This window comes from Pectinophora gossypiella, chromosome 16, assembly GCF_024362695.1.
Source record: "Pectinophora gossypiella chromosome 16, ilPecGoss1.1, whole genome shotgun sequence".
In the NCBI taxonomy this organism is placed as follows: domain Eukaryota; kingdom Metazoa; phylum Arthropoda; class Insecta; order Lepidoptera; family Gelechiidae; genus Pectinophora; species Pectinophora gossypiella.
Window position 1 is genome coordinate 2,767,704 of NC_065419.1, and position 27,387 is coordinate 2,795,090.

The window sequence follows — 27,387 nt, forward strand, 5'->3', positions numbered from 1 at the left end:
CCGCTTACTTCGTTTGGGGTTCGGAGTAGGAGTCTGCTCCGAGGGTGGGGGCTTAGGTTTCATCATTTCATTAATCATCATCAAGAAAAAAAAACACAAGACATGGCTGTATGGGCATAGTTCCCTTTGCCTTGCCCTTTGGGAAAAAAATAAGATAAATTTTGAAATTCTTATGTATAATAAACAAACATCACAGACATCATGACAGATCTAAAACTAACGAAAATCTTTTTTCTTTTTTCTATTTGACTTATTTATGAATTTTAATCAAGAAAACGTGATAATAAGTTCGACAGCAACCAGTTCAGGTCCCCGAAACAGCCCATTTCAGGCCGCGTATATATGGAAATACTACTTCAATACGTCCCAACCTCGTCTTTTTTTAACGTCCTCGTTAAAAAAAGACGTCCTAACCTGAACTAACTAACCTAACAATAAACACCACGCGTAAATATATGTCCAGAAATGCGCTGCAAGTCGTCTGGACTGGGCGCGAAAACAACATAGAATTCGATTAGCTGCTAAGTGTCCCGCATGCTATCACCAGCTGTCACTGACATACGTATGAAGTCCCGCGGATTTTATTGGAACTAAATGACAAGTCATAATAATTATATGCGGATACTGCGACATCAGCGCCGTGCTTGCGGGACGTCCTGAAGCGCTATTACATCTTTCAAACGCGATGCGACAAAGTTTGAACCGACGCAATTTAGGAAAAATCTACCTTATTATTACTATACTGTGATCGTTATTTGTAAAATCATACAATACATATACACAATTCTTTATACACAATATAATTATTATGACATATTGTGGACTTTTCGGTAGACCTACAAAAAAGGAACAATTCAACCATACGTTGTTTTGTTATATCTCAATGGGCTCAGGCAGCGTTTTCGCCGAAAGCTCGAAGTCGGCTATATTTGTAACGATAATTATGTTTGACATTCATCATCATTTTTGAACCATTTTATACAAAAAAAATACTTGTATAAATTATATACCCTAAAGCACGCCCATGAATCACTCTACTCATTGGTGAAAACCGTATGAAAATCCGTTCAGTAGTTTTTAGTTAGCCGCATGTTCACTGATGCGATTAAGGTGATACGTTTCAGTCAGCTAGGTAACGCTGCGTCAGCAGATGGCGTTACTTCTGCAGTTTTCGTATTTTTTTCCATTTATTCGTTTAGTGTTGAGTTCTGACCCAGTGAAATGTTAGGTGGCGAAATCTTACATACATTATCTTTAAGTTAAGCTACAATTTTGAAGTATTTACTGCAGATATCATATTGAAACATTGCATCAAAAGTTGGTGTCATTTCAATTTGTGTACAAACACGAAGCTGTCACACACACATGCGAACTAGGTTAGCTATTAAAAGAGATGCATAATTTGAAGTCTACTTCTAACTTCTAAATGGCGCATTTGGTAAAGCAGTCGCCGCCATTCTTAAGTTTCACGGTTCAAACCCAAGTGCATGTTTTAATTGTTTTTACTTTTTGTATTTTTTTTTACAATTGAATTTGGCGAACCCGTCTATTTGTTACGGAATTTTCAAAAAGTATCACTTTTACCAATAATATTATAATTATGCAATAATGTACTTTGCACTAAAGTACCTTCCGTAATTTCCGTATTTTTTATTTTGTAAAATTCTAACAGGCATTAATCGCATCAGTGAACATGCAGCTAACTAAAAAACTACTGAACGGATTTTCATACGGTTTTCACCAATGAGTAGAGTGATTCATGGGCGTCCTTTAGGGTATATAATTTATACAAGTATTTTTTTTTTTTTATAAAATGGTTCAAAAAATGATGATGAATGTCAAACATAATTATCGTTACAAAAGTCCACAATATGTCATAATAATTATATTGTGTATAAAGAATTGTGTATATGTATTGTATGATTTTACAAATAACGATCACAGTACAGTAATAATAAGGTAGATTTTTCCTAAATTGCGTCGGTTCAAACTTTGTCGCATCGCGTTTGAAAGATGTAATAGCGCTTCAGGACGTCCCGCAAGCACGGCGCTGATGTCGCAGTATCCGCATATAATTATTATGACTTGTCATTTAGTTCCAATAAAATCCGCGGGACTTCATACGCATGTCAGTGACAGCTGGTGATAGCATGCGGGACACTTAGCAGCTAATCGAATTCTATGTTGTTTTCTCGCCCAGTCCAGACGACTTGCAGCGCATTTCTGGACTTATATTTACGCGTGGTGTTTATTGTTAGGTTAGTTAGTTCAGGTTAGGACGTCTTTTTTTAACGAGGACGTTAAAAAAGGACGAGGCTGGGACGTATTGAAGTAGTATTTCCATATATACGCGGCCTGAAATGGGCTGTTTCAGGGACCTGAACTGGTTGCTGTCGAACTTATTATCACGTTTTCTTGATTAAAATTCATAAATAAGTCAAATAGAAAAAAGATTTTCGTTAGTTTTGGATCTGTCATGATGTCTGTGATGTTTGTTTATTATACATAAGAATTTCAAAATATATCTTATTTTTTTCCCAAAGGGCAAGGCAAAGAGAACTATGCCTATACAGCCATGTCTTGTGTTTTTTTTCTTGATGATGATTAATGAAATGATGAAACCTAAGCCCCCACCCTCGGAGCAGACTCCTACTCCGAACCCCAAACGAAGTAAGCGGCTTGTTGGCGCAAAGCGAAAATAGATAGGTACACTTTGTTTATTGAATATTCCGATTTAATAATACTATCGGGAATGTTTTCCGACTAACTTAATGTGATCATTAACCACAAAACACCACTTCGTATTGATTATTTAGTTTATTCAACGAAGAAATCAACCTTCCCGTTCCCGTTTCCACCAAAAAGTCCGCGGCTAAGATAATATAAATAAATCTGTATGTTGGATGGAAAAACAATTAATTAAAAATGACTACTATTTAGGCCGGCAAATGCAACAACTTTTTTTTTTATTTGGTTTTCCCCGAAGAGTAAGGCAAAGGGAACTATGCCCATACAGCCATTTCATTTTATGTATTGATTTTTTATTATAATATATGTCCTCTTTTAAAACACGGTACTTACCCATTATTTAAAAATGTTTAAATAATATGCGTTAAAACAGAAATATTTTTCCAATATTCCTTTTCTCAGATTGTAGTATTTTTAGTTTTTTATTTATATTTATTCTCTTCATACAAAATCTCTTTATAAATTGTCACTGACATTCTATTACACTTGTCAAGTAGTCAAAGCCTTTAGAGAAAAAAAAAACTATCACGCACACAAACTAACATTGACACCTCTACACGCTCAGCAAATACACTGTAATCTGCACCACTACAAATGTAGAATTGATCAAAATTGAGGGTCTGAAATATGGTACTTCTCGTATTCGGACCCTAAATTTTTGTTAGTTTGCGAAAATAATACACCAAAATATTACTATTTATCGGTTTTATAACAATATTCCTCTATCCGTTTTCCTGTAGCACTGCATCAACTTTTGTATGGAAAACGAATCACCTTAATGCCTGTTAGAATTTTACAAAATAAAAAATACGGAAATTACGGAAGGTACTTTAGTGCAAAGTACATTATTGTATAATTATAATATTATTGGTAAAAGTGATACTTTTTGAAAATTCCGTAACAAATAGACGGGTTCGCCAAATTCAATTGTAAAAAAAAATACAAAAAGTAAAAACAATCAAAACATGCACTTGGGTTTGAACCGTGAACCTTAAGAATGGCGGCGACTGCTTTACCAAATGCGCCATTTAGAAGTTAGAAGTATACTTCAAATTATGCATCTATTTTAATAGCTAACCTAGTTTGCATGTGTGTGTGACAGCTTCGTGTTTGTACACAAATTGAAATGACACCAACTTTTGATGCAATGTTTCAATATGATATCTTCAGTAAATACTTCAAAATTGTAGCTTAACTTAAAGATAATGTATGTAAGATTTCGCCACCTAACATTTCACTGGGTCAGAACTCAACACTAAACGAATAAATGGAAAAAAATACGAAAACTGCAGAAGTAACGCCATCTACTGACGCAGCGTTACCTAGCTGACTAAAACGCATCACCTTAAACCTGTCATTTTCTTATCCGCCGAAAAGGAAAGGGACGGATGATTGACAGCTCTTAATTTTAGGAGGAATGAGTAAATGAATGAATAACCCGGGCGAATCAAAAAGGTATCTCGCTGGTATGTAAACCGTTTGACGTGTGCTGTCAACATAATTCTGTCGGGTTATTGGCTAATGTAAAAAATTTAGACTGTTGTTTTATTTTCTTAATGATTATGCTTTTAATTACAGTATTATAATTACTTATAGTACTATATTGGGTGTTGTTGTATTAAAATACGCACTACTTACAAAAGGCGTTTGACTTCAAGTAGACCCCTATATCTGTTTGTTGGACTGTTTTTTCATTTCCCTGGTCTGTCTGGCGAGGGTGTCCACTTGCTCTATGGTGTCCAGAAGTGGTAAGTCCTTGGTTTCTGGAGTTAGGATTAGGAGTAACCCGGAGATCAGCGCTGAACCGCCGAAAAACACTGACGGAAGCACCTGCGCTATTGGCATCTGAAAAAATAAATAAATTACAAAAGTTACAACATGATTATAATAAATAAATAAATGGACACTGGGGCTGCTTCCTGTACACACCACCTAATTTTATTTTAAGTTATACCTGTCATTTTCTTATCCGCCTAAAAGGAAAGAGACGGGTAATCGACAGGCATAAAATTCATGGAACATACGTCAATTTTAGACAAAAATTTAAAAATCCCATCCAAAATTTATATAAAAAATGGTAGCAGATTAATTATATTTTTCTAAAGCGTAAAATAATACTTACGTAAAAAACACCCGGTTGACGGGTTTGCTAGAATTTAACATTAAAATGTGGTTTGAGAATAATTTTTATTAATATCTAGATCAAAAAATTTGGACTTGGGATCAAGTAATTTCATTTGATATTTTCTCTTTATGAGGGATGGGGCCCTTCTAGTGTATTGGAATAACGGTCACTGTGGTCCAGTGGTGAACCGCTGGGCTCACGATCCGGAGGTTCCGGGTTCGAATCCCGGTGGGGACTTATCACGAAAAACACTTTGTAATAGCTAGTTTGGTTAGGACATTACAGGCTGATCACCTGATTGTCCGAAAGTAACATGATCCATGCTTCGGAAGGCACGTTAAGCCGTTGTTCCCTGTTACTACTTACTGATGTAATTTAGTAGTCGTACATGAGCCATGTCAGAGGATTTTGGCGGCTCAGTAATAACCCTGACACGGTTGATGACGTTGGTAACCCACCTCACAACTCACACGATAGAAGAAGATGTGTGATTGAATATTGTTATGGGTAATGGGCTGATCACCATACGGTTCGTTTTGGAAAACATACCAGCATTGGGGTGAGTGGCGCGAGCATGGCCCCCGTTCTTGACAGTATGGATCCGAACCCCAGCAGGCTGGCCCGCGTACTGGTGGGGAACAGCTCCATGGTGTACGTAATGATGCCAGTGAAACACGCCGATATCACCATCTTGCCCAGTAGAAACATCGCAATCTTCCCCCAGATCGCCGCTGGAAATGCAGAAATATATTAGCTACCTATAAAACCTGCGGGCTTAGCACCGTAAGCACGCGACTCTCTCTCGCCGCGACAGAGATCGTCTGTCTCTTTCTGTGCAGTACTGTGGGAGAATGACGGGTGACGTAGGTATGTCGAGGCGAGAAAGAGTCGCGCGCTACGGTGCTAGGCCCGCTGGTAACCATTTCTGTCCCACTTGTTCTTTCCATCCTCCTCCAACAACACATTTGAAAGGCTTCGTCTCTCTGTCTCTTTGTGTGAGTGTACAAGTTGAACGGAAACACCCTTATCTAAGAAGGTACTCGTACTTACTAACATACGCAGAAGAGACACACATGGCGCCACAGAGCAAGTACCCCACGATGAGCGGCAGTTTTCTACCAACTTTGTTCATCAGATACAGTGCCATAAGCTCTCCTGGAAACGACATCACAGTGGATAGCAAAAAGTTTATATGTTTATTCCCTGGTAGCAACACGGAATTAAACATCAGACCGTAATACACAAATCCACATGTGAATCTACAGAAACAGGAGACCGCAAGTCGCTTCATAATCTCTGTGGACCTAAATATATCTTTGTAACCTTCTTTGACTTCGTAATTAGTTATATTAAATATTAATTTTAGCTTTTCCTCATCGATTTCCTTCAAATCCTGCTTGTTGATTGGAATTTTATTAACATCAGCTATGTTTTCTATCATCTTCTTCGCTTCTTCAGCTTTTCCGTTTACCACGAGCCACCGCGGACTCTCTTTGAAGAAGAATAGGTAAGTGATGAAGAATACTGATGGTGTGTTGATAATTCTTATCAAGTTCTTCCAGTAGGGGACGAGCATGGCTATCCCAGCGAAGAGGGACTCTCCGCAGTAGATGACACAGGCCAGTAATACACCAGCAAAGACCCGGTTCTGTTTGCTTCCAAGTTCTATCACTGGAATTAAAAAATAAAGCCCATGACAACTCTTTAAGCCTACCTTCATGGAATTGAATTAACTAATTAATACATTCACTTGGGGGAGGCCTATGCCCAGCAGTGGGCGTCGTACGGCTGATGATGATGACTTAATTCATGTTTATTTTATAGATAATTGATGTAACGTGACGGCAGAAGTTTCCGGCCAAGTAGTTGATGCCTTCTGTGGCAAATCTACAATAAGTTATGTCAAAAAATAAATTAAATGACGGCAGAAGTGTATAGTAATGTTACACCCGCTCCTCGCCAGCTTAATTCCAATGTAATGGAAGGCGAGCCTATTGCGAGGCACAAATCACGGAATCAGCTGCTTAACTTCCTAAGCACGTCATAAAAACCGACAGAGGATTAAGTATGTCGATTTTATCATGATGCACCATTCAAGATTATGGCCGTAAACACTTGGTTCAATCTTCTGTCAGGTTTTTTTTGCCTTTGATGGGTTTGCTCTTGGCCCCAGACTTGCTTGAAGGCATTGACGAGGCCTAAGATGGAGCTCGCCCAGAAGGTGCCTGTTCACTCTGGGCTTGAAAGCACCTGGGTTCTATGCATTCGGAAATACAAAATACGGCAGAGAATTCCACTCCTTAGTTGAACTTTTGTTCAATAAGTATATCAAACTTAGAATTAAATACCAAAAGAAAAGCAAGCTGTCTTCTGATTACTTGCAACTCTGCCAACCCCATTACAGATTACGGGCGTGAGTTATTGTACTTACACATGACAGAAGTAGACAAGTAGACCCCTCCAGAGACCATGGCTTCGAAGAATTCGACGGTGACGTACATGTAATATGAGGTTGCGAACTGCTTTAGATGACCGATAACACAGGCTGTCGCGCAGAATATCATAGTAGGTTTACGCCCAAACCTGAAAGTTATTAATTCCTTTTTTATGCAAGAAAGACAATAAAATTATTACTAACGTTAACGGCCTCCGTGGTACAGTGGTTGAGCGATAAGCTCACGATCTGGAAGTCCCGGGTTTGAATCCCGAGGGACATATAACAAAAATCACTTTGTGGTTTGGTTAGAACATTGCATCCTGATCACCCGCTTGTCCGAAAGCTGATCCGTGCTTCGGAGGGCACGTGAAGCTGTTGGTCCCTGTTACTACTTATTGATGTAAGTAAGTAGTTGTACATGAGCCATGTCAGGAGATTTTGGTGGCTCAATACTAACTATGATATCAGGGTTCGAAAGTCGAAAAACGAAAGTAAGATGATCCGTGCTTCGGAGGGCACGATAAGCAGTCGGTACCGGGTACCAGGATGTCAGGGGCCTTTGGTGGGTCATAGTCCACCACCACACCACCACCACCAAACCAGGACACCAGGGTTGATGATGTCGGTTATCGGACCTCACACAACACACGAGAGATAATCAAACTTGTATCTACCTGTCTGACATCCAACCACATATGAGCATGGAGAAAAGCATCCCAATGTTGTGTATCGTACCCACCAGGTTGATCTTCCATGGTTGACACGCCAAGTTTAACTGGAAATATAGAGTACCTACATGAAGTCGGTTAAGAGAGGGCTTTTAATTGGACCACCGTATTACTGGATATTGCTGGAAGCGAAATTTATGATATTTTTTAGTTCTTTTAAATTATTTTCAAGTATTAACTCTCTCAGTAATATTCATTACATACAGGTAACCATACAAGTACTGTTGACGACAGGTCGACATGGCAATCGGGGCATGAGGTGAGCCGCGGAGGCGGGGTCGCCCCGCACACCCGCACAGTCCCCGCGGCGTCTTAGTCTTAGTGTCGCACGAGTCCGTATCGACCGCGTTTATCGATTATAATCTCGCTCACATAATTTATTGAATTAGAAATTAACATTAACACAAAAGAAAAACAATAGATTTAAAAGAAATCTAATCTAAATATGTATGGTCAATCAAAATTATAAATATAGCAAGTATATTTTACATATAATTGAAAACTAAGAATAATATTTTAGAAATAAAATTAACGTTAGATGATTCAACTGAATAAATATTAACTTAAATGAAAACGTGGTATTATTTTATTCACATTTTGTTACATACATAATAAAAATATATCGATATTGAAAACGTCACGTCACTAGAGAATTGCCATGTCGACCTGTCGTCTACTTAGTGACACCGTACCAAGCTGAGGGGGATGATTCAGACCATGATTCTGAGTTAATATCAAGTGGACTTTCCAGTAACAGCCTCCGTGGTCTAGTGGTTAGAGCGTTAGGCTCACGACCTGGAGGTCCGGGTTCGATTCCCGATGGGGACATTGTCGAAATCACTTTGTGAGACTGTCCTTTGTTTGGTAAGGAGTTTTCAGGCTTGAATCACCTGATTGTCCGAAAAAGTAAGATGATTCCGTGCTTCGGAGGGCACGTTAAGCCGTTGGTCCCGGCTATTACCCGTAAAAACACCTCCACCAACCCGCAGTGGAGTAGCGTGGTGGAGTATGCTCCATACCCCCTCCGGTTGATTGAGGGGAGGCCTGTGCCCAGCAGTGGGACGTATATAGGCAGTTTATGTATATGTATGGACTTTCCAGGGTATGTTCCTTAAAATAGAATAGAATAGAAATAGTTTATTATAAAAGGGCGCCACACACACAAAAAAAAAGACAACAACATCATATCAAATTTCCACTGAACAATTACAAAAAAAGCAAGACGGATGTTTGTCGAAATGATCATAAGGTGGTGGTGGACGTCCTGAGAAAAATCAATACCTATAGATGGTGTTGCTGGCAACACAAGTATAAAGATAATTAAATAATATTTTTTGGTATGGCAATGTTTTAGTCTCGAATGGCCGACGCTTCCCGCGAATGTGTAAAAGTGTATTTTTATTAACAATTTAATTAAACAGTGAAAAGTAACAATCTGGTGTTTTGCTGCAGTTGGATTTAGAACCCTCGACCTCTCACCATCTACATACAGTCCACATAAACCAAGAGCCGAACATAACCAAGAGCCGAACAGATGGCGCTTTACAGATTTTCCTTCGTTTAACCTTCTAATTTCATAGATAACAGACATTATTTATTTATTTATTTATTTATCATAGATACAATTTAATGCTACATTTTAAATAGTTAACATCGGAAAACCCTAAAAGGGTTTGTATCGACATTAATCCCAGATATTATTATACTAGTACATCTTATACTTGTTAAATATGGCAACCCTTTACCATAATGTCAAACTAGGTGACGTTTTACTTCTTTCTATTATCTCTCTGCAATTATGTCTGCCGTTCATACATCGACAATTTATATTCTCTCTCAATGTAATCCTACACCTCAGTACAATTCCATTTATATTTGTGACGTGTTAACAACAAATGTTTACAAAGACAATACAGTGTTCGTCTGTGAAGCCCTGCTGTTTTAATGCTTACACCCTCTGCCTACATCAACCAGCTTTTATAATACTAAAGATAAGTACACTCAAATTGCGACACCCAACGAAGAAACATAACATATGCATCATTTACACCCAGGCGCAATTACTTTTTCCACCCATTATTATTCTGATCAAAATAAAGAGAAGCAATATGGTTAGCAACATAATGCTGTACAATGACACAATGTAATCCAAATATTAAGCAACAATTATTTTTATATACAGGGTGTTAGTGACATCGTAACGAAAACTTTGAGGGGTGATTGAGGCCATGATTCTGAGATGATATCAAGTGGAATTTTCCGTCGCAAAAGTATGGAATTGAAAATAATTAAAAAAAAAACAAAAATTTTCAGGAATTTTCAGACTGAAAATTCCACTTGATATCAACTCAGAATCATGGTCTGAACCATCCCCCTCAGTATTCGTTACGGTGTCACTAACACCCATACCTACTTGTATGGCTACCGTATGTACTTGTGTGGGGTGTAATTGACATCGTAACGAATACTGAGGGCGATGATTCAGCTGATTATTCTGAGTTAATATCAAGTGGAATTTTTCATCGCAAAAGTATAGAATTGAAAATAATTAAAAAAAACCTAAAAAAAAATCATGAATTTTGCGACGAAAAATTCCACTTGATATTAACTGAGAATCATGGCCTGAATCATCCCCCTGAGTATTCGTTACGATGTCACTAACACCCTGTATGCTTCTGCCATTACATTGTCATTTTTAATAATTATGTACTTACTCGAGTAATAAGAAAATAGGTAATTATCACGTTTAAACTGAACAACGCCATCTATCTATCTTTGGTGAACGTAGCCTGGAAAGTACCTCGTTATAAAATTAGCTTTGTGATTTGCGGAACAATATAAGTCGTATTTAGTTTGTTATCAACATGAGATAAAATGTCGCTTTTTCACCGCATTGAGGTATAATAAGATAGGGAAGTGTGAATTATTATCTATTTTATAGTCGCTTACCTACTTTATTATAGTTACTTTAGATTTATAAACGCTTATGTTTGTAAATGTTTAAGAGGAATACGTCGACAGTGTCATGGTAAGAAGGTCATCTAATTATACATGTGGAGTGTCTTAATTAGGCGAAAATAAATTCTATACAAGTAAGTATAGAATTCATTAATTAACCGCGTAATTCGTTGAATTTTCGCCAATAATTGGTATATTATGGTGAGTATTAAGTACTGGTAATCGGAATAGGTACCTAATCAAAATTATTAGGTTTGTTTTTTTCCGAAATTTAGACCCGGATTTTAGACATAACTTTATTTTTTTTCCTGTTAAATTACAAGCTGTATCGATTTCGGAGTTTCTAATGTCTCTCTTGTCACGTAGGTCAGCTTGCCTTACTTGGCTCACCCGGTACAACGTTTAAGACAACGGGCCTGTGGGTGCCCAGTTGGGCGCGAACCTCGGCTCGGCGCGTCGTCTGAGAGGAAAAATATTTGAAAGAATTAAACAACCCTAGTGGGTCGATAGCGATAAGCGCTGATTGAGGGAAATCGTCGACCACGCCGGCGTACAAATTATTTAGAAATTACTTACAATTCAAGCGTCTATAGTATTTTGGATAAAAAACAAGATGACACAAAATCAGGGTTTATAAAACACTATGCTACGTACACAACACACACACACACACACACACACACACACACACACACACACACACACACACACACACACACACACACACACACACACACACGCGTACACTGTGCTACGTTCGGGAGGTGAAGGTTTTGGCGGCAAGAAGAGAGGAATGGCGATTATTCCACCGACAAGAGCGCAGCTCTTAAATAGAGAGAGAGATGCTAAGTACCTCCGAAACTATAGTATTATTACTCTCGTAGATCCACTCAGTACATCTGCCGGTCTCTTTGGTAAAACTTGCTTTGGAACACGGTCCTTTTTGCAGGTAGAAGTCATCGGACAGTAGCGGTTTTGAACATTGGTCTAAGGTCGCACTAGGCCACCACGATGGCTGTTGTGATGTCGAGTCCACTGTTTCACATTCTGGTATCTTGCATCTGAAAAATAACACAACTTCATCATCCTGATGGACTTTCCAGGCTATGATCTCCAAAAGTTAATAATCTCTTCTTCTTATCCTGTGGGTTGTGAGGTGGAATACCAACCTCATCTACCCTGGTGTCAGGGTTATTATTGAGCCGCCAAAGGCCCCTGACATGGCTCATGTAACGATTACATCAGTAAGTAGTAACCGGGATCAACGGCTTAACGTGCCTTCCGAAGCACGGATCATCTTACTTTCGGACAATCAGGTGATCAGCTTGTAATGTCCTAACCAAACTAGGGACCACAAAGTGATTTTTGTGATATGTCCTCACCGGGATTCGAACCCGGGGCCTCCACTCGACCACGGAGGCTGTAAACTAATAATGATAAGTTTTAATTTTAATACACACTTCATCTCTTCCCTTCAATGTTGCTGTGCCCTACAGGGTCCATGTTTTAGTTCCTATGCCTATGTAACACCCCATTGTACAGTCATGAGCAATATCATGTACCCACTTTAGAACCCTGTCGCACTATCATATTTGACATTCAATGAGACTTACTGTTTAATTTGTCAAAAAAGTTAATGTGACTTGGTTTCAAAGTGTATACATATTAGTTAGTACTCGTGACCGTACTACTCGGAATGCAATAAATAACTGAGAATTGAGAAAATAATTATAGATGGCGCTGTCGAGATTTAACGTGATAATTACCTATTTTCTCATTACTCGGGTACATAATTATTCAAAATAATGTACTTAATGAAGTATAATATTAAAATTACAATGTAATGAAGCATATATCAAAATAATTGTTGTTTGATATTTGGATCACATTATGTATAGAATTATGTTGCTACTTGCTACCTATATTGCTACATTGCATCGCAGGGCTGACAACCACACCAATGCACACATATGCGCGCGCACGCACACACACACACACATCAACAAAGGGCATTGAACATTTTCACTATGGAGGCTGGCATAGCCTGGTGGCGCCACCTAGCGGATTTTTTAAAACTGCGGCGCACGATGAAACCTGTGCATATCGATAGGGGGCACTTTTCTGAACAAAAAAGCTTTAATGAACCTATGCTCTAAAGCGTCACGTTTTCAAGATATTTAGCTTGAAAGTTCCGAAAAGTGTTGTATGAACAAATCGATTTTACTTTTATATGCAATTGGAATATAGTGACTAAGTGATTATGCATGGAATATTAGTGTTTAATATACCACATATTTACTTTATTGAAAAATAAATAAATAGAAAATAGGTAAAATAAATATCTATAACTTACTTTTATGTGTAACTTAAAAGAAATCCAGAAACACGTCGTGAGATGTACAGCTCATGACTTATTCTCGTGGTAATCACGCTCAAAGTTATTTGCTATGATTGTCTAACAATTTCACACTTTTTGAGTTTTTATGTTTATTCAATGAAAGGCAGCTTAAATGTCTAATCACAGTGAAAGCAGGTGGGGTGTGAAAATTCGCTTTTAGGACTACTTTACTTTACAGCAGTGTATGGAACATACCTAGTTCGTATAGACACACCAACGGGGTGTGTGCCTTCAATGCAACGGGACCTTAAGCTGTTTAGTTCATAACAATCATATTACATGAACACATTGTTCAATTATTCATCGATTTTCTTAGTTGTGTTTTTATAAGTATGAAATAAAACATCGTAAAAGTAGTCATATAGTTATTTATATTTTGCTTAAAATGAAATCAATACTAATTGTTATTGAATACATACAGTGATACTTATAACAAATAGGCTTTTTTATACAAATTCGTACCTATTAGGATAATGAATATCAGTCTTCTTGAATAATCAATCTTCTTCTTCATCAGAAATAATAACTTGATCTAAAAAGGCAGCAGGGGGTTGAATTTCTTGGTGCCGAGCCCATCCCATATACCAAACTATGCACATGACATGAGCACAGCACCCGAGTGTCCGTTTTCCAACTATACAGCTGCAATAGTGACCGACAAGTTTATTTCTGTTTTTCAAACTATTATTTAGCAAGATATATACAAAATAAATTCTGTTGCTCTGGTGCCTCGAGAGTATTTTAGCTCTTGTCAGCCAAGGATCACAAACTACTAAGTTGTATTGATTTAAATTATAGTCAACTTCAAAATCTTCATACACTTCAATGAAAAACGTTCCGTTTTCTTTTAGGTGTTCGCCATAGTAGCTTCTTGCCTGCGTCACTTGATACGGCCCCAGAGACATTATCAACAGATCCTCATATGATAAGATGGGAAACTGTTGAAAGCCTTCACTTGAGTTCATAGCTTGGAAAGCGTCTCTGCGTTGATTTAAATTGTTTTGTATTACAAACTCGCACAGATAGTTTGGGGCGTCGTGCTTAAGGTATATATCGTTGCTTATTTCATTTACGAGTGGGTGATCTGTCACCCGTTTTCCGAAGGCATTTATTAGGGCGCAAGCAATCCTCACTTCCTCTTTTAAATGTGGCATATTCGGTATTGCGTAGTTAGCTGGAAACGATAAGAATACTGTTCCATCAATAATGAAGTAAGTACGTCACATTTAGACTGCGTTTCCACCAGTAACATGCTAGATGCTACGTTGCATACCCTACAATCGGGTTCATTGTGCCGATCAGAATCAGACCCAATTATCTGATTGGTGGATATTAAACCTAGCAACGTAGCACATGTCAGATGAAAAAACAGCCTTACCGTTGTGCTTGCATTAATATGAACTGATTACTCTCTACTGTTACAAAAAATGCAAATATCATTTATTATACATAATTAAGTGGTAATAGTTGGCTATAAAATCTATTGAAAGCGTAAGTCTGGTACACAAGTGATACGCTTGGCGTAAGAGCTATCTCTGGCTAAGTATAATAGAGATAAGTTGACGACTTTCTGTTAAAAATGTTTTGCGTTGATTACACTCCGTCTAAGACGCTACATAATGAGAGCTTCGATAAAGTAGGATATATATTATTTTCATACACGAATTTTTTTTCATATGACATTTCGATTATGAAAAGCACGATTGAGAAACGAGCCGAATTATACATTGTCATTTTATGTATTATACTGACCAGGGACTATAATATAGATACCAGATACACTGCATACTGAGATTTTTAATTTTTGCAATGTTCAAATAAGATTACTTAGCTCTCGATCGTCAAATAAGTGGCGAGCATAATTCAGGATGTTGGGGTGCCTAGCAATATAATCTTCAGTTGTCAAGTAAGACTATATAGGACGCCAAGATCTTCGGCGCGGGCCACGAACAGTGCTTACACCACAACAAAAAACATTGCTTGGCACCAACATGACTGGACATCTTGCCAAGACAACAACAACAAATTCAACAATAACACTAACAAAGTCAACAAAAATACTAACAAACTCAAGAGCAATATGAACAAACTCAACAGTGGTAACAAATACAACAGAATGAACAGGATAGAGTCTCAGAACAGAGAAAAGCGCGTGCGCACGTTGAAGATGAAAGTGGCAAACTGACTGAAAGTTCACCCGGCTGCCAATCGTCCTATTGTATTTATTGTATGATGTTGTCTCACTCACACTTATTGTATGGCTATTCGCTATCCTTGTTGATTCCGCCGAAATAATAGAAATTCGTGCAACTTTAAACAAAGGACCTCCATTTTCGTAGTTCCTGGAATTAAACGAGAAAGCAAAATGGCAGTTAATAAGTACACCATTTTGTTTCTCTTACACAGATTTCTTAAACTTCGAGAATTCTGCTTTTTAACGAGTACTAATGATGCCGCACTAAACGCATTGCGTTTATAAAAATGTAAACTTTATTTTATATTTCATTAGATCCTATCGTTGTGTCAAGTAAAATCAAGTTAAGGAGTAAATGACGCCTATATCATACATAACACAAACTGATAAACTCAGTTTGCAATTAGTAACCTTAGATAAGGTGTGCACAGTTAAGTACCTATGTACTTCCTATATAATGTAGCAAAGACAAAAACCATTAATGTTGTTGCAAGTATTTATTAATTTCATTTTTTCAATAAGATAAATATGTTGTATATTAAATAATGTTTCATGTATAATCAATCACTTTGTCACTATATTACGATTGTATATAGATAAATAGTAAAATCGATTTATCCATACGACACTTTTCGTAACTTTCAAGCTAGATATCTTGAAAACGTGACACTTTAGAGCATAGGTCCATTAAAGCTTTTTTGTTCAGACAAGTGTCCCCTATCGATTTGCATAGGTTTCATCGTGCGCCGCAGTTTTAAAAAATCCGCTAGGTGGCGCCACTGAGATATGCCAGAAAGGTTCATAGCCCTTTTAGTTTATATCCTATTACTTTATTCTTTTTTTTTCTTTTATTGGGTACTTGGGCGATAGGCCAATGGCCTGTCACCAAGTGGTCCGTCCGTAAATTGAGGAGCAGTTGTTATATTAGATTATAAGTGTCTCAGTGAGAATGTAAAGGATGTAGGCTTCATATTGTAAACATTACAACGCAAATAATTGTATCTAGCTATTAAGTCTATATCTGTTTGTTCCCCAAATAAATAAATAAATAAAATAATTGCTATTCTTTATTTTGATTTGAATAATAATGGGTGGAAGATATAATTGTGCCTGGGTGTAATAAAAAGGGTCGTCATTTATACAAAAAAAAAACAAAAATAAAAGATGTAAGTATATGTATACAGGGTGTTAGTGACATCGTAACGAATACTCAGGGGGATGATTCAGGCCATGATTCTGAGTTAATATCAAGTGGAATTTTTCGTCGCAAAATTCATGATTTTTTTTAATTTTTTTTCAATGATTTCCAATTATATACTTTTGCGATGAAAAATTCCACTTGATATTAACTCAGAATAATTAGCTGAATCATCCCCCTCAGTATTCGTTACGATGTCACTTACACCCCACACAAGTACATACGGTAGCCATACAAGTAGGTATGGGTGTTAGTGACACCGTAACAAATACTCAGGGGGATGGTTCAGACCATGATTCTGAGTTGATATCAAGTAGAATTTTCAGTCAGAATTTTCCTGAAATTTTTTGTGTTTTTTTTAATTATTTTCAATTCCATACTTTTGCGACGGAAAATTCCACTTGATATCATCTAAAAATCATGGCCTCAATCACCCCTCAAAGTTTTCGTTACGATGTCACTAACACCCTGTATAATTCATGAAATTAGAAGGTTAAATGAAGGAAACTCTTTACAGCGCCATCTTTATTGTGTTTAAGAAACTTAGCTTGGAAACTCCCTCATTTGAATTCAGAATTAGTTGCTGTAGTTCTTTTGTTTTGATTCCCGCGTGAACAACACAACAATAAAGTAAGCAGGTAGGTATTATTCTGAATTCAAATTCCGATACACGAATTTGATAATAAATTAACATGGAAATTAGCATTCGTGTGTATTCGGAAAAAACGATGATTACCGATGGGTTTTAAGAAAATAGAAGCACTGGAGGGTAACAAAGGTTACATCGAAGCAATTCATCTAAAAAAGCAATATTGCAATTTCACATTTGCGCATGTAAAAGTGAGTGCGCAATGCAAACATCAAATAGTAATATTGCTTTCTTAAATGAATTGCTTCAATGCGACCATTTTAACCCTCCTGTACTATAATTTTCTCTCTCTTCTATCGTGTGGGTTGTGAGGTGGATTACCAACCCCATCGACCCTGGTGTCAGGGTTACTATTGAGCCGTCAAAGGCCCCTGACATGGCATGTACTATATTTATGTCCAGTCACATTCTATTCTAACTATAGATACCATTTAATACTCGTAAGGTATAGAATAGAATAGAAATAGTTTATTATAAAAGGGCGCCACACACAAAAAAAAAACAATAACATCATATCAAATTTTCACAAAACAATTACAGAAAGTCAATGGGCAATGGTTGGCAGACATAGGTCAATGTGCAGATTTTCATTGCGAAGCAACCACGGAGCTCACGTGGCTTTCCGCATGAAACGATTTTGTATTACCTGTAGACGGTGAATTTGAGAGGGACTTGCGTGAGCGAAAACTACCCCTGCATAGGTCATGATCGGACGGATGCAAGTCTTGTACATTTTCACCTTATTCCTAAGGGATAATTTACTACGCTTGTTAAGGAGACAATGAAGACGGCCCATTACAAACGCGGCGCGATCGCGAACACGTTTGATATGGGCTTTGAAGGGGTGAAGCACGACCATCGTGGTATAGTTTTCCACACTCACCTGTAGTCCATGTCACCAGCGACGAACACAAAGTTGATGTTGACCATTGTAACCACCAACGATGGTAGACACGCCCAGAAATACTGCGCCCACTGATACCTGCCAAACTTGTCCAGTACTTCCACTATGTCATGGTGCTTCTGTGCCTCCATTTTGGAAGTGTCTCTTGATTTACAGAAATATGGCTATGCGTTTCGAAGATATGCGACCTAACCTGTATTGGGCTGGTTTTCCCTTCGGGTAGGAAGGTCAGACAAGCAGTTGCTTGCGTAAAAACCGGACCTGTCGAATCTTGAAGTTAGGTACGCAGATCCTGTGAAAACGGGATAATGCTAAGGTGGTGAATGGCTAAAAATATGTATACTTAACAACCTTGTCGCAATAACATATTCGATATTTAGTGAGACTGTGTTTCAAATTGTCAAATAAGTTATTGCGATAGGGTTCTAAAGTATTGATTTATAATAGTATTTTATGCAACAGTTGTATAAGAAGGGTCAAAAAATGCGAGTGGCGTGAGTTGCGATGTGAGCCTTGGCGAACATCGCAATAAGAGACGCCACGAGCATTTTTTGACCTAGTTATACAACGTTGCATACAATACTTTTTCTACGACGACGTAATTTTAAACGAAACACAAAAATTTTCCAATTTATTTTCCAACGCGCGGGAAAATGGCGGCAAATGTATACTTTTTTTTTATAGTATATCTATGGCACCAAACAAAGTAAAGGTGCCAGTTTCCAGGTCAAAAAAAAAACAACAACAATGCTTTTTTGGCGACATTATAGTACAGTTACACTTTGTAAACAATGCTTTTATAGGCCATAGAGCATACACTTTTTCAAAGAGTTTAATTATGTATGTACTTATATTAGACTTTTTGGTTATTTAAATGCCAGATTAAAGTAGAGGAGTAGAAAAAAAAATTTACGCATTACGAAAGTGCACCATAATAAAAAATAAAATGTTTTTAAATTATAGGCACCTGTGAGATTAAACTCTATGGCAACATTTCACTCAGAAACTATGTATAACTTATTGGAGCTAACAATCCAAAATTACCATTTTTGTGATCAAATATATTAGGAAACCGTTAAGACGCGTCTGCGCATCACAAGATACTACAAAACTACCAGTTTCAACGAGAATATAGCATCAATAGAAAGAGATATCAAATAACAGGTCTAGTTTATTTATAAGTCATATTAAGTGTCAGTCGCAAATAAACTTTTATTATTTAGTTCTTAAAGACAGTTCTACACATAGCGATGTGTTGCAGAGATTACAACATAATACTAATTTTACGATATGATTCCCAAAGTTTGGCCATATCATGAAGTATCATGCAATTAGTTGCTCATATCGTTAAACGTTTTGTGTTCATTGATCTGGCCAAGCTACATAATGATATGGCCAACGAGCGACATTCTATTTCATGAAATATGACTATTTCACGAAATTGTGGAACACATCATGAAATAATCAATTCTAACATCTGGCCACGACACTTACATAAGATCAAGCCTATTTCCCGTTCTTCTTCTTATCGTGTGGGTTGTGAGGTGGAATACCAGCCTCATCAACCCTGGTGTCAGGGTTATGATTGAGCCGCCACAGGCCCCTGGCATGGCTCATGTAACGATTACTCACTTAAATCAGTAAACAGTAACCGGGACCAACAGCTTAACGTGCCTTCCGAAGCACGGATCGTCTTACTTTCGGACAATCAGGTGATCAGCCTGTAATGTCCTAACCAAACTGGGGATCACAAAGAGATTTTTGTGATATGTTCCCACCGGGATTTGAACCCGGGACCTCCGGATTGTGAGCCGAACGCTCGAACCACTGGACCACGGAGGCCGTTTCCCGTTGGGGTAGGCAGAGACTGCGGAATTCCATTTAGTACGACCCTGACACACCACTTTCGCTTTCTCCACTCCCATCAAAGACTTCTTTTATCTTGATTTGAACTTTCTTTAAAACATCCTGTATCTGTTCAGGGGGTTAAAAAGACAAATTCACTTAAAAAGCAATATTGCTATTTGACATTTGTTTGCATTGAGCACTTACTTTAAAAGGCCACATTGAATTAATTCATTTTTTTTTTAAAGAACGTCTAAGGCCCTGTGCCGAGGTTTTTCTTGCAGCTTCTTTTCCCCGCTATACAGGTTGTGAGAAGCTGCAGTAGTTTTAGGCGGATGAGACGTTCGTTATGTAAAAATTGACGATTCAAAGTGTAACTATGTTACCTACTGAATAAAGATATTTTTGAATTTGAATTTGAAAAACAAAATTGCAATTTAACATTTGTGCATATAAAAGCTTCAGCTGGCCATAACACCTTGCGAAATGACGTAGATTCAAAAATGTTAAATTGACGTTGAATAAATGATTCTGATTTTGAAAAGTAAGTGCGCAATGTCAACAAAAGTTAATATTGCTTTTTTAGATGAATTGCTTGTGATCACACAGACGCCATTAATAAATATAAAATAAAATGAATTGATGAATTGCTTCAATGTGGACTTTTTAACCCCCCAGGTGCAAACCTCACCTTAGGGCGATGTCTAAGATTCTAACAGAAGCTTTAGGTAACCGATAAGCGTTTCTTATTCTTCTTCTATAGTGTAGGTTCTGAGGTCAATGACTGACCTTATCAACCCTGGTGTCGATGGGATTCGAACCCGGGACCGAATCGTGAGCCTAATGCTTAACCACTGGACCGCAGAGGCCGTTATTTCTATGATTGTTAGTGTTAACAAGATACAGAAATTAGTGTTTTATTGAAATATTTTCAGTCCCATGTCTTTTTAAATTAAAAAAATAAAAAGACAAATTAATTAATTCTATGCCACTATGCTGTTCTGGGAGCAAATAAAAAACATAGAAAACGTTCAGCTGCTTGTCTTCCCGGGCATGTCGTAAAAACCGACAGAGGGATTGTGTCCTCTAACATGATGGACTAATGTTATGGGCGATAGGCTGATCCCTTATCACCATAAGGTTCATCATATCCAGCTTACGACATCGTATCAACAGTGGCTACAAGTTGTCTTTGATTACTTGTGGCTCTGCCCACCCCACTAGGGATTACGGGCGTGAGTTTATGTATGTATGTATTAATTAATTAAGGTATAATAAAATACATATAAGTGACTTTCTTTGGGCCGTTCTATAAGAATAAAATAACTTAAGAATACTTAACACATCTTTTTTGACGTGACTTATTGTAGATTTGTCGCAGATGGCTTTAACTACTTGGCCGGACAAATGGGGAGCGCTGAGGGCTCTACCATGGTTTTACCTGTTTTGACGGCCTCTGTGATCCAGTGGTTGAGCGTTGGACTCACGCACGATCCGGAGGCCCCGGGTTCGAATCCCGGTGGGGACATATCACATATCACAAAAAAAAAACACTTTGTGATCCCTAGTTAGATTAGGACATTACAGGCTGATCACCTGATTGTCCGAAAGTAAGATGATCCGTGCTTCGGAAGGCGCGTTAAGCCGTTGCCCGGTTACTATTTACTGATGTGAGTAATCGTTACATGAGACATGTCAGGGGCCTTTGGCGGCTGAATCATATGACACCAGGGTTGATGAGGCTGGTATTCCACCTCACACTCAACACGATAAGAAGAATAACCTGTTTGTATAGCACTCAGGAAGGTAGGTATCTTGCACACTCACAGATGTACACAACTTCACTTAGTTAAAAAAAATAATTCATGGTGCTAAATAGTATAGTGACCTTCGGCACAGCCTGGGTATAGCACACACCAGAATTATCAAAACCGACACATGCATCGTAAAAAGGCGTGGCATTTTATAAATCATAAAAATAAACTACCTATATTGATAAAAGCACATAAAAAATAATGTATTCTGCATGTGTATAAAAATGTATAATGTCCTACTGCATTTATGCTAATAAAGAAATAGGGTATTTTATTTGACTAGATCAAAGATAAATTATAACTTGCTAACACAGAAATAGAAGCCATTCTAAAATGTTCAAAAATCAATTACATAATTATTATTTTACGACTTATTTTCAGATTTAATTTATGAATTAAGTAACAATGAGTACGACGTTTGACAGCTTTTATTGATGACGTCACAGGACAGTATTTCCATACAAACTCCAAGGAAAACTTTCGTTTTGACGTTTCGTAAAAAGTATTTCATTTGACTAGGTTGTCAAGCAGCTTATTACCGCTACCAAGACGTATTCAAAAGTAAATAAAAAAAATATTCACCATTATTTTTACTCTGTTACAATGCGGGACTTTCCAGGCTACGTTCCTCAAAAACAATACAGATGGCGCTGTACAGATTTTCCTTTGTTTAACCTTCTAATTTCATGGACAACATACATACGCATCTTTTATCTTTGTTTTTGGGTACTAAATGATGACGTTTTTGATTACACCCAGGCACAATTACATCTTCCAGCTAATATTATTCTGATCAAAATAAAGAGATGCAATGTAGGTAGCAACATCATTCTAATGTAATCCAAATATCAAGCAGCTATATTTTTTACAGTTGCTTCTGCCATTACATTGTATTTTGGAAATTATCACGTTAAATATCTACAGCGCAATCTATATTATTTTTTGGAAATGTAGCCTGGAAAATCTCTCATTTAAAATGAAATGAAATAAAATTTATTCGCTCTAGAGTGGTAAAAAAGATCTTAAATATACATTATATCAAAAAAGTCTATTACTCAACCATACAGCGTGCGAATATTAATATTAAATAATTAAAGGAACATTTAATCTTTAATAAATCTGTCTTAAAAAAATGAAAAATCAAAATGAAAATGTATGAATCTGTTTTTATGTTTATACTTGTAGGTTATTGCGTATATTCAAGATTTATATTGTTAAATTTAAGTTAATTTTATTACTTATTTAATTATTTTTAATATTCGTACACTACATGGTTGAGTGAAGGAGTTTTATTGTACAATCCAATATATTATATTACAGCAATTCATCTAAAAATATTTGATATTTTATATGCGCAAATGTCAAATTGCAATATTGCTTTTTAATAAATGCTTTGATGTGGTCTTTTTAACCCCGCAGTAGGCTCTGCACGACAACCGCGCCGCGCGGGCCGCGAATTATATTGAAGCCTTCGACCAATAACCGTTTGACGTCCATCTACGTAGATAGCATTCGTATCGTTTATTGGTCGAAGCGCTCGATATTTCGCGCAGCGTGCGGCGCGGTTATCACGCAGAATGGTTTTTCAATGTTGCTTTCTTATTTTGTGACTAAATTATAAAAACATAATAACAGGTTCTTACCGCGTTTAAATCAGGGATATGAGACTCCCGATATTTCGACTCTGTTGCAAGTGACTTGAGTGAGTTTGTGTGACTTGTTATGGATTTGCCGCAGATGGCATTAACTACTTGGCAGGACAAATGGGGAGCGCTGAGGGCTCTCACTCGGTACAATATTTGAGACAAAAGGTCTTAGGTAAGGTGCTTACTCACCTTGTGACACCAATACCCTATAAAAAATAGATACTTAATAGAAAAAAACTGACTGTCAATTTCTTTTTTAATAGATCAAATTCCAAACGACTAATCCCTGTCAATATCGATTTACAATGATTTACCTAACAACGAACTATTATTGGCTATTGTAAGATATAAATAGTGAGGAAAAATATCAAGTGCCTGGCCTACCTATTAGAAGATATTTACTATTTGTTTTTTTTTTTGCTGGTTCATGAGTTTTATAAATCGGCGAGCACGTATCCAGTTATTGGTGACAGTGGAAGAAGTGACATTCCTTCATCTCGCGCAGGTCGATCTTCCTGAACAGTTTGCACAGCAGCAGCTCGTGAAGCGTCGGAGTGCGAAGACCGAAGATCAGAGGGTTAAAAAGGCCATATCGAAGCAATTCATCTGAGAAAGCAATATCGCTATTTGACAGTTGTTTGAATTGCGCACTTACTTTTATATGCGCAAATGTCAAACAGCAATATTGCTTTTTTAGATGAATTGCTTCGATGTGACATTTTAATCCCCTTGATTGTAGGCTCAGTTCAGCTCGATTATCTCCACTACTTGATAGGAAAACATTGTAAGACAAGGCGGAAGTAGAGAAAATAGCGTGTCAGGATCGCAGTAAGTGGAATTCCTTCGTCTCTGCCTACCCCAACGGGAAATAGGCGTGATCTTATGTGTGTGTAGGTATATGTATAATGTGAGTTGATACAAAACCCCATACAAAATTCTTATCGTATGCCGCTTAACGCATAGTGCAAGTGACACAGACAGCCTGTGCGCTCTCCTTAACTCTTTAACGGTTTAGCGCACTTTAAACACTAAAGTAAATTCAAATTCAAAAATATATTTATTCAGTAGGTAACATAGTTACACTTTGAAGCGTCAATTTTACATAACGAACGTCTCATCCGCCTAAAACTACTGCAGCTTCGCACAACCTGTATAGCCGGGGAAAAGAAGCTGCAAGAAAAACCTCGGCACAGGGCCCTAGACGTTCTTTTTTAAAAAAAAAACATAAAATATTGGTATACAATTGAGTAATTTAGCTGCCTAATATCAGTTCTCAGACAGTTAATCCCATGCATTCATATCTTCTAAATAATCACTAACTTTAAAATAACCTTTTTTGTAAAGTTTTTGTTTAACTACTGTCTTAAAACAGTTGAAAGGCAAATTCTGAATGTCAATGGGAATCTAAGTAAGACCGAGAGGAGGTGAAGTCGCCGCCTGATACGAATTGGTGCGGGGCGAAGAGTTACCGTTCTATACGTAGTATTGTTCTTCCTATGCTAATACTTTATATAACAGATAGGCACAGCACTAAAAGAACGCAACTTAAGTGCCTTCGGACTAATCGCTTTGAGGTAATTTTCTCACCGTTTCTTCTCAAGCAGGTAAGTACTAGTTATTGTTTCGTCTATTAATTAATGATTCCAGTGTCTTATAAGAATTGTGTAAGTAAGTAAGTAAAGTAAATAAATTTTATTACCTCCACAAATATAACAATGTTGTTACACAATACAGGTATTGTAGAAGCTGGAGCCTAAACTAGGATTAACCTGTATTTTAGAACTCCAGGTGTCGTGAACTAGGTTCAAAATAAATTACGAAATTCTAATTACAAAATAAAAACAGATCTAAAACTAAAGAAAAACATTTTCTGATTTCTATTTAAGTACTTAACTAATTTAAATTTTATGAATTTTAAAAAAGAAAAACGTAATGATATGACCCACATTTTATCGCGTGTTTCTACGACGTCATAGAGTGCTTTTTCTTACAAATTCCATAGTGATTTCGTGTTTTGATATTTAGTAAAAAGTAACTGATTTTAGTTGGAAACTTGCCTATTACTTAAATAAGAAAAACAATCTATTTAATTTCTGCATAGAGATTTATTAAAAAAAGAGTAAGTAGGTACAATTAATAAACTAGCTAGGTACTTAATTATAGAGTACAATAATATGTTCATCAATAATAAGGTTTGGTAATACTTAAAAATAATATACTTAATTAAAATTAATACTTAAAACATAACTTCCCAATTTTACCATGAAAATAATTTTCTAATAATACCAGAAAAAGGTAACTTAGATAATATTTGGTGTTTTTAATATCTATTAATATAATTATAGATGTTACGAGTAAGAAAACACCAAATGTTATTGTTTAATAGAATAATACATATTATTATTAATATCATATTTTTAAGACCATGAATAATAAAATAAATATTATTGAATAATTAGACACAAATATTTTCCATAATACAGGTTAAGAAACATTACAAAGCTTAAAGGTGAATTGGTAATAGGTAATCTCATTTGGAAGGATAATATATTAAAAATATTCACACAATATTCGACACACACGAAAGTACACCTAATGATATATAGAGCACCGTAGATTCAGCATTTATTTTCTTATAAAATATGTCACACTTATATAATATCGACCCATATTTATTGTATAGATTATGTAATATTATTAAGTAATATGTGTATACAATAATAGATACGTATTTTGTATGAAATTTCAAGATCCTACCAAGCGTCTCCCGGTTCTGTTTGATTGGAATGATTTTGTCATTTATTTAAGTACCTACTCTCTTTTATATTCTTTATTCTTCTTTTTCTTTCTTTTTTCTTTTATTAGACATTGAAGTATACGGGAGGGAGCAGAGTGTAGGGAATTCCATTTGTTTTGAACCTGACACACTTCTCTTGCTTCCTCCACATTCAGCTATCGTTTCATACACAGACGCCGGTTCAGAGTAGATCGTACTAATCTTTTTCTAAGTATCACTAATTTAATCAATGTATGTCCTTCTAGGTCTTTCTCTACCAGCCCTCACCAACCACCCCGGTAGGAAACAGGCGTGAGTTTATGTACCTATGTATGTATGTGTTGAAGTATAAGGTTCAGAAGTAAGCAACATAGATAATTTTATTACCACAATAAGTATAATCATTTCGACCAGCATGATTGTTTTCTTTTTTAATTGACAATTTGTTTACTTAACAAAGTTTTGAATTGTTATTAAACAAATAATTTATTCCTTAGTAGTGAATTATTTATTTTTTAAATAACGTCTAGGGCCCTTGTGCCGAGGTTTTTCTTGCAACTTCTTTTCCCCGGCTATACAGACTGTGAGAAGCTGCAGTAGTTTTAGGCGGATGAGACGTTCGTTATGTAAAAATTGACGATTCAAAGTGTAACTATGTTACCTACTGAATAAAGATATTTTTGAATTTGAATTTGAATAACATAGCCCTAGTTCGGTTGCTGGTGATGGCGCTATGTTTAACGGTTTTATTTTTAATTTACATAATAGGTTTGTGTTTAGCCTCAATGTCACCTGATGGCTGTGATCATGAAGATGTGGCCCAGGCGGTAAACGATTAGCTAGAACATGCCAATTCTCTTTACTTTTAAACATTCAATCTGACGTAATGAAACGAACGAATTGCCTTACCTTCGCTTTAGTTACGAAAGACCCTTGCATTTCTTTACATTTCATACAACCTTTATCA

General features: G+C 36.8%; 1 protein-coding gene across 3 annotated transcripts; it reads right to left on the reverse strand.

The window, feature by feature from the left end:
- Positions 1 to 4,294: 4,294 nt before the first annotated feature.
- Positions 4,295 to 23,897, reverse strand: LOC126373980 (organic cation transporter protein-like). 3 transcript variants are annotated; one of them, XM_050020404.1, is made up of 8 exons: positions 23,834 to 23,897; positions 18,319 to 18,631; positions 11,850 to 12,057; positions 7,985 to 8,085; positions 7,305 to 7,456; positions 5,924 to 6,544; positions 5,423 to 5,604; positions 4,295 to 4,593 (listed from the first exon to the last, which is right to left on the reverse strand). In XM_050020404.1, the coding sequence occupies exons 2-8, from the start codon at positions 18,468 to 18,470 to the stop codon at positions 4,414 to 4,416; spliced, it is 1,596 nt and encodes a 531-aa protein (XP_049876361.1). In that variant the 5' UTR covers positions 18,471 to 18,631; positions 23,834 to 23,897; the 3' UTR covers positions 4,295 to 4,413. The 3 variants fall into 3 exon arrangements, with proteins under 3 accessions (XP_049876361.1, XP_049876362.1, XP_049876360.1); XM_050020405.1 differs by lacking the exon at positions 23,834 to 23,897 and adding an exon at positions 21,968 to 22,039; XM_050020403.1 differs by lacking the exon at positions 23,834 to 23,897 and adding an exon at positions 19,384 to 19,467.
- Positions 23,898 to 27,387: the final 3,490 nt, after the last annotated feature.